Here is a 9,069-nt window from a genome sequence, read left to right on the forward strand (position 1 = left end):
TGCTATGCAGCAGTACAGTGTTATTACAGTATTACAGTGGGCGCTATGCAGCAGTACAGTGTTATTACAGTATTACAGTGGGTGCTATGCAGTAGTACAGTGTTATTACAGTATTACAGTGGGCGCTATGCAGTAGTACAGTGTTATTACAGTATTACAGTGGGTGCTATGCAGCAGTACAGTGTTATTACAGTATTACAGTGGGCGCTATGCAGCAGTACAGTGTTATTACAGTATTACAGTGGGTGCTATGCAGTAGTACAGTGTTATTACAGTATTACAGTGGGCGCTATGCAGTAGTACAGTGTTATTACAGTATTACAGTGGGCGCTATGCAGCAGTACAGTGTTATTACAGTATTACAGTGGGTGCTATGCAGTAGTACAGTGTTATTACAGTATTACATTGGGCGCTATGCAGTAGTACAGTGTTATTACAGTATTACAGTGGGTGCTAAGCAGCAGTACAGTGTTATTACTGTATTACAGTGGGTGCTATGCAGCAGTACAGTGTTATTACTGTATTACAGTGGGTGCTATGCAGCAGTACAGTGTTATTACTGTATTACAGTGGGTGCTATGCAGCAGTACAGTGTTATTACAGTATTACAGTGGGCGCTATGCAGCAGTACAGTGTTATTACAGTATTACAGTGGGCGCTATGCAGTAGTACAGTGTTATTACAGTATTACAGTGGGTGCTATGCAGCAGTACAGTGTTATTACAGTATTACAGTGGGCGCTATGCAGCAGTACAGTGTTATTACAGTATTACAGTGAGCGGCGAGGTAGTGAGTTTATAACATGAATCTGTCTCTTGTCTTCTCCCCCAGGGGCGTCACCGCCTGCCTGCTGGTCTATGTACAGTCCGACGTGAAGTAACACACTGACAGTGGGGGAGCGATATGATATCCAGACATATTTAGCTGTATGTATGTATATATGAATGTACCATCAGACTTACATACATGGACAGGTGTGTAGTGAGTGTCTGTCTCATGTCACACGTGTAACACGTCCAGCAATCACGCGTTCGTGCCACGCCTGGCAATCTGGTGATACCACTCACAGCATTATATCCCGGGTGCAGATTACTGGTACCAAAGTGACACGTTACCCGGCCTCAGCGCAGAGAACCGGACACCGGACATTAACATCACACAGCACATATTCATGAAATGAACACACTTATATATGATATATACCTATATATCTAAATGTATACGTATAGGAAATGCCTATTACTCGGGTATATCATGAAAATGGGGAAATATGACAAATAGAGCTCAAAAAGTTTCACAAAAATATACATTTTACTGCAAAAAGGATGAAAGTATCTGTGGGATGGTGGCTCAGGAGGGTCATAGCAGCCACTGATTTGTCACTTATATATGGATAGCCAGCGGCTGCGCTGATATAAGCTGTGTGGCAGACGTTATTATTATGTAGCTGGAGAAAAATGGACTCCGAGGACGTCTCACTCTCCATTACTCAGAGAAGTGCCCCTACCGGGAGAATGGAACAACACGATTGGAGCATTTTCTATGTGTATTGCACGCTGTACTAAGGGGGTAATTCAGACCTGATCACTAGGCAGCGCTTTTTGCTCTGCTGCGATCAGATAGTCGCCGCCTACAGGGAGAGGGTATTTTATCTGTGCAAGTGTGCGATCGCATGTGTAGCCGAGCGGTACAAACAGATCTTGGTGGTCATTCCGAGTTGTTCGCTCGCAAGCTGCTTTTAGCAGCTTTGCACACGCTAAGCCGCCGCCTACTGGGAGTGAATCTTAGCATAGTAAAATTGCGAACGAAAGATTCGCAATATTGCGAAAATATTTCTCTGTGCAGTTTCTGAGTAGCTCGAAACTTACTCTGCCAGTGCGATCAGTTCAGTGCTTGTCGTTCCTGGTTTGACGTCACAAACACACCCAGCGTTCGCCCAGACACTCCTCCGTTTTTCCAGCCACTCCCGCGTTTTTCCCAGAAACGGTAGCGTTTTTTCGCACACACCCATAAAACGGCCAGTTTCCGCCCAGAAACACCCACTTCCTGTCAATCACACTCCAATCACCAGAACGAAGAAAAACCTCGTAATGCCGTGAGTAAAATTCCTAACTGCATAGCAAATTTACTTGGCGCAGTCGCACTGCGGACATTGCGCATGCGCAGTAGCGACTAATCGCTCCGTTGCGAGAAAAAAATAACGAGCGAACAACTCGGAATGACCCCCCTTGTGCAGTCTCTGAGTAGCCCAGGACTTACTCAGCCGCTGCGATCACGCATTAGCCTGTCCGGGACCAGAATTAACGTCAGACACCCTCCCTGCAAACGCCTGGACACGCCTGCGTTTTTCCAACCACTCCCAGAAAACGGTCAGTTGCCACCCACAAACGCCCTCTTCCTGTCAATCTCCTTGCGATCGCCCGTGCGAATGGATCCTTTTGCACAAACCCATCACTGAGCGGCGATCTGATCTGTATCCGCGCGACGTGCCTGCGCATTGCGGTGCATACGCATGCGCAGTTTGTATCTGATTTCTCACTGGTGGTCATTCCGAGTTGTTCGCCCGCTGCTATTTTTAACAGAATTGCTAATAGGCTAAAATCCGGCAGTTCTGCGCACGCGCTAAGCAATTTCACACAAAACTATGCTATTTTACTCACGGGTGAACAAAGCTTTTCAGTCGCTCTGTTGATCGGAGAATGATTGACAGGAAAGGGGCGTTTCTGGGTGGTAACTGAGCGTTTTCCGGGAGTGTGCTAAAAAACGCAGGCGTGCCAGCAGAAAATGCAGGAGTGGCTGGAGAAACGGGGGAGTGGCTGGCCGGACGCTGGGCGTGTTTGTGATGTCAAACCAGGAACTAAACGGACTGAGATGATCGCAATCTAGGAGTAGGTCTGGAGCTGCTCAGAAACTGCAAGGAAATACTTAATAGCAGAATAATCTTTTGTTAGCAATTCTGCTATGCTAAGATACACTCCCAAAGGGCGGCGGCTTTGCGTTTGCAATGCTGCTAAAAGCAGCTAGCGAGCGAACAACTCGGAATGACCACCCCTGTGTGATCAGATCTGAATTACCTTCAAAGGCTATAACACTGACAATGAAAATGTACATTGGCCCTCATTCCGAGTTGTTCGCTCGCTAGCTGCTTTTAGCAGCATTGCTCACGCTAAGCCGCCGCCTACTGGGAGTGAATCTTAGCTTTGCAGAATTGCGAACGAAAGATTAGCAGAATTGCGATTAGATATTTCTTTGCAGTTTCTGAGTAGCTCGAGACTTACTCTTACACTGCGATCAGTTCAGTCAGTTTCGTTCCTGGTTTGACGTCACAAACACACCCAGCGTTCGGCCAGCCACTCCCCCGTTTCTCCAGCCACTCCCGCGTTTTTCCCAGAAACGCCAGCGTTTTTTCGCACACACCCATAAAACGTCGAGTTTCCGCCCAGGAACACCCACTTCCTGTCAATCACACTCCGATCACCAGAACGATGAAATTTCTTCGTTAGGCCATGAGTAAAATACCAAACTTTTTTGCAAATTTACTTGGCGCAGGCGCACTGCGAACGTTGCACATGCGCAGTTTGCGACTAATCGCTCCGTTGCGAAAAAATCTAACGAGCGAACAACTCGGAATGAGGGCCATTGTTGTGTAGGTGTAGTACCACTGTGTGTCCACCAGGTGGGGGTGCTGACTTACTGCTGCTTGTGCATAATAAAACCAAAACATCAATACTATGGTGGTCATTCCGAGTTGTTCGCTCGTTGCCAATTTTCGCTATGCTGCGATTTGTTGATAAATGCGCATGCGCAAGACACGCAGGGCGCATGCGCTTAGTTATTTAACTTAAAACTTAGCAGTTTTGCTGTTGATCGTGCAGCGCTTTTCAGTCGCACTGCTGATCGGTGTGATTGACAGGAAAGAGGCGTTACTGGGAGGTAACTGAGCGTTTTCCGGGAGTGTGCTAAAAAACGCAGGTGTGTCAGGGAAAAACGCAGGAGTGTCTAGAGAAACGGGGGAGTGGCTGGCCGAACGCAGGGCGTGTTTGTGACGTCAGACTAGGAACTAAACGGACCGAGGTGATCGCAGTCTAGGAGTAGGTCTGGAGCTACTCAGAAACTGCAGGGAATTATTTAGTAGCAATTCTGCTAATCTTTCGTTCGCTATTCTGCTAAGCTAAGATACACTCCCAGAGGGCGGCGGCCTAGTGTGTGCAATGCTGCTAAAAGCAGCTAGCGAGCGAACAACTCGGAATGAGGGCTTATGTACTGTGGTCCTCATTCCGAGTTGATCGTAGCTGTGCTAAATTTAGCACAGGTACGATCATTCACACTGACATGCGGGCGGACGCCCAGCACAGGGCTAGTCCGCCCCGCATGTCAGTGCCGCCCCACCCCCCCTCCCGCAGAAACGGGCGATCGCAGCCCAGCTACGGGTACCCATTCGCTCGGCTGCGATAAAAAGCAGCGAGCGAACGGGTCAGAATGACCCCCTGTATAATATAGGTATAGTGTATAACTGACATATCTGTAGGAACGACACACAGCAATAAAGTGACAGGCTAGGTAGGCGTGAATATGATAAATACAGGGCCCATTTATGTGTGAAGGAATAGTTACTGTTATCCATATTGCAATATGAGCCAGCGCTGTAGGACTACAAGTCCCAAATCTCTCTGCTAGCTGGCAAACCTTTCATGCTCAGCCACAAGGTGGCAGCGCAGCTCTTAGACTGTACTGTGAGTGCCTTCCGGTTATGGCAGTGTCATCCTGGTGCTAGCGCTGGACTACGGGTCGTTACGCCGTATTTTACTGCGCGTTAGTCCAGTGCCCCCATAACCGCACCTCAAAGGCACGTTTATTTACTCCAATATTGCACACTACTCGTAATAATGCACTTTATGTCCTCTTCATTCACAGGGGATGGCGGGTGATTATTTGCAGACCTCTGGTGTAATTCACACACACGTTTCAGCGTACGTAGCGCTTTATAAAGCAGGTTCCAGTCTTGCGGCACGCAGCGCATCCGCATGGGAAATGTCACCTCTGAACCGGCCGCCTTTGCCAAGCTGACTCAAATGCGCTCCGCAAACGGCACTGGCTGGTCCCCGATTGCGCCTGGATGTCCGCCCAGTGCGCATCAAGGCGCTCGATGGGGTCCAGAGCTGGTTGTGCGTTGGACATTTGACATTTCAGCACTGCGTCAGCGTATAAGGGGGGGCACAGAGGTTTCTCCCATCTCTGCGGACGGCGTGCGCATATTGCCATATCGGCTGGGTATATATTGCTTTACGCCCGCTTTAATTTATGTTTACAGAATATTTATAGTTTGCTTTAAAATATCAAACTGCATCGTGTGTACTACATTATTACAGTGAATAAAATGTTTTATACGCAACCATTTGGCGGCTTTTGTCGATTGTTTACGGCGCAATAAAACAGGTGATGCCGGCTCAGGATGTGTCCACGCACGCTGTATACCAATTCCCCCGTAGTACATGCAGCTACGAGATCCTGCGTTCGGTGACCGCGGCCGGCACTCCTATGATATGAGGTGAGCACCGCGCCTACAGGTGGCGCCATCCCAGGAGCGGCAAAAGGTTCTTTGCGCGGCCTCCTGGCCCCAACATGCCTCTGTTACGTCACTCCTGCCGCAGGACCCTTGGGAGCAAGCGCAGTGACTGACAGCGTTAGTGGAGTGCGTCATTCTTCCAGTCCTGCCGTTGCTCCTGGAACCGCGTCGGTCACCGCGCATGCCCCTGAGGTGACCATCCGATAGCCAGAGCGCATGGGATCATAGACGTGGTTTGGGTCTCGCCCCTTCCTTCTGGGCCTGAGAGGGCGTCACACCGGAGCTGGGCCCGTGCGGTTGTTGTGTGGCACAAGGACGTATATAGATCACCGCAGATAACGCTCTGTAGGCGGGGAGTCGTGCGTGGATGGAGATGAGAGAGTGATAAAGTGGAGAGAGATAAACTACCAGCCAGCTCCTGTCATTCTGCAAACGCAGCCTGGAACATGGCGGCATAACAACGTGACGCGTATAATGGTCAGACTGTGAGCTCAGCGCAGGACTGAGAGCCCCCGGCAGTGAAGGGGTTACGGTAGCCCTTTTATTTCAGATCATGGACGGCTGCTACACAAGTGGCCAGCAGGTGGCGCTATGGTCATACAGATAAGGTATTTAACCATGACTATTACTGCAGCTGTATGTGTAGAACATTCCGGATACCAGTGACAGGGGGGGTGGGGGTATATTATACCAGACATGAATAACATCGGATACCACCTGACCTTCCCTCCTAGATGCTCTGCTCCTCCCCCCATGCTCTATATATCCTTCTCCATAGTATGTAATCTCTCACAGGCAGGGCCCTCCTCCCCCCATGCTCTATATATCCTTCTCCATAGTATGTAAGCTCTCACAGGCAGGGCCCTCCTCCCCCCATGCTCTATATATCCTTCTCCATAGTATGTAATCTCTCACAGGCAGGGCCCTCCTCCCCCCATGCTCTATATATCCTTCTCCATAGTATGTAAGCTCTCACAGGCAGGGCCCTCCTCCCCCCATGCTCTATATATCCTTCTCCATAGTATGTAAGCTCTCACAGGCAGGGCCCTCCTCCCCCCATGCTCTATATATCCTTCTCCATAGTATGTAAGCTCTCACAGGCAGGGCCCTCCTCCCCCCCCCCCCATGCTCTATATATCCTTCTCCATAGTATATAATCTCTCACAGGCAGGGCCCTCCTCCCCCCATGCTCTATATATCCTCCTCCATAGTATATAATCTCTCACAGGCAGGGCCCTCCTCCCCCCATGCTCTATATATCCTCCTCCATAGTATATGATCTCTCGCAGGCAGGGCCCTCCTCCCCCCATGCTCTATATATCCTTCTCCATAGTATAAAAGCTCTCACAGGCAGGGCCCTTCTCCCCCCATGCTCTATATATCCTTCTCCATAGTATATAAGCTCTCACAGGCAGGGCCCTTCTTCCCCCATGCTCTATATATCCTTCTCCATAGTATATAATCTCTCACAGGCAGGGCCCTCCTCCCCCCATGCTCTATATATCCTCCTCCATAGTATATAATCTCTCACAGGCAGGGCCCTCCTCCCCCCATGCTCTATATATCCTCCTCCATAGTATATAATCTCTCGCAGGCAGGGCCCTCCTCCCCCCATGCTCTATATATCCTTCTCCATAGTATATAAACTCTCACAGGCAGGGCCCTTCTTCCCCCATGCTCTATATATCCTTCTCCATAGTATATAATCTCTCACAGGCAGGGCCCTCCTCCCCCCATGCTCTATATATCCTTCTCCATAGTATATAAACTCTCACAAGCAGGGACCTCCTCCCCCCATGCTCTATATATCCTTCTCCATAGTATATAATCTCTCACAGGCAGGGCCCTCCTCCCCCCATGCTCTATATATCCTTCCCCATAGTATATAATCTCTCACAGGCAGGGCCCTCCTCCCCCCCCATGCTCTATATATCCTCCTCCATAGTATATAATCTCTCACAGGCAGGGCCCTCCTCCCCCCATGCTCTATATATCCTTCTCCATAGTATGTAAGCTCTCACAGGCAGGGCCCTCCTCCCCCCATGCTCTATATATCCTCCTCCATAGTATGTAATCTCTCACAGGCAGGGCTCTCCTCCCCCCCATGCTCTATATATCCTTCTCCATAGTATGTAAGCTCTCACAGGCAGGGCCCTCCTCCCCCCATGCTCTATATATCCTCCTCCATAGTATGTAATCTCTCACAGGCAGGGCCCTCCTCCCCCCATGCTCTAAATATCCTCCTCCATAGTATGTAAGCTCTCGCAGGCAGGGCACTCCTCCCCCCATGCTCTATATATCCTTCTCCATAGTATGTAAGCTCTCACAGGCAGGGCCCTCCTCCCCCCATACTCTATATATCCTTCTCCATAGTATATAATGTCTCACAGGCAGGGCCCTCCTCCCCCCATGCTCTATATATCCTTCTCCATAGTATGTAATCTCTCACAGGCAGGGCCCTCCTCCCCCCATGCTCTATATATCCTTCTCCATAGTATGTACAGGCAGGGCCCTCCTCCCCCCATGCTCTATATATCCTTCTCCATAGTATGTAAGCTCTCACAGGCAGGGCCCTCCTCCCCCCATGCTCTATATATCCTTCTCCATAGTATGTAAGCTCTCGCAGGCAGGGCCCTCCCCCCCCCCCATGCTCTATATATCCTTCTCCATAGTATATAATCTCTCACAGGCAGGGCCCTCCTCCCCCCATGCTCTATATATCCTCCTCCATAGTATATAATCTCTCACAGGCAGGGCCCTCCTCCCCCCATGCTCTATATATCCTCCTCCATAGTATATAATCTCTCGCAGGCAGGGCCCTCCTCCCCCCATGCTCTATATATCCTTCTCCATAGTATATAAGCTCTCACAGGCAGGGCCCTTCTTCCCCCATGCTCTATATATCCTTCTCCATAGTATATAATCTCTCACAGGCAGGGCCCTCCTCCCCCCATGCTCTATATATCCTTCTCCATAGTATATAATCTCTCACAGGCAGGGCCCTCCTCCCCCCATGCTCTATATATCCTTCTCCATAGTATGTAATCTCTCACAGGCAGGGCCCTCCTCCCCCCATGCTCTATATATCCTTCTCCATAGTATGTAATCTCTCACAGGCAGGGCCCTCCTCCCCCCATGCTCTATATATACTCCTCCATAGTATGTAAGCTCTCGCAGGCAGGGCCCTCCTCTCCCCATGCTCTATATATCCTTCTCCATAGTATGTAAGCTCTCGCAGGCAGGGCCCTCCTCCCCCATGCTCTATATATCCTTCTCCATAGTATGTAAGCTCTCGCAGGCAGGGCCCTCCACCCCCCATGCTCTATATATCCTTCTCCATAGTATGTAAGCTCTCGCAGGCAGGGCCCTCCTCCCCCATGCTCTATATATCCTTCTCCATAGTATGTAAGCTCTCGCAGGCAGGGCTCTCCTCCCCCCATGCTCTATATATCCTTCTCCATAGTATGTAAGCTCTCGCAGGCAGGGCCCTCCTCCCTCCTGTT

General features: G+C 49.8%; 1 protein-coding gene across 4 annotated transcripts in view; it reads left to right on the forward strand.

Moving 5' to 3' along the window:
• The window catches only part of USP18 (ubiquitin specific peptidase 18), a 49,331-nt gene extending 46,006 nt beyond the window's left edge, over nucleotides 1–3,325 (forward strand). For all 4 annotated transcript variants that reach the window (XM_063929284.1, XM_063929285.1, XM_063929283.1 and 1 more), the window contains one exon: nucleotides 832–3,325. In XM_063929284.1, coding sequence (XP_063785354.1) covers nucleotides 832–880 — 49 coding nt within the window. In that variant the 3' untranslated portion in view covers nucleotides 881–3,325. The remainder of the gene's footprint in view (nucleotides 1–831) is intronic.
• The last annotated feature ends 5,744 nt before the right edge of the window (nucleotides 3,326–9,069 follow it).

This window comes from Pseudophryne corroboree, chromosome 6, assembly GCF_028390025.1.
Source record: "Pseudophryne corroboree isolate aPseCor3 chromosome 6, aPseCor3.hap2, whole genome shotgun sequence".
Taxonomy (NCBI): domain Eukaryota; kingdom Metazoa; phylum Chordata; class Amphibia; order Anura; family Myobatrachidae; genus Pseudophryne; species Pseudophryne corroboree.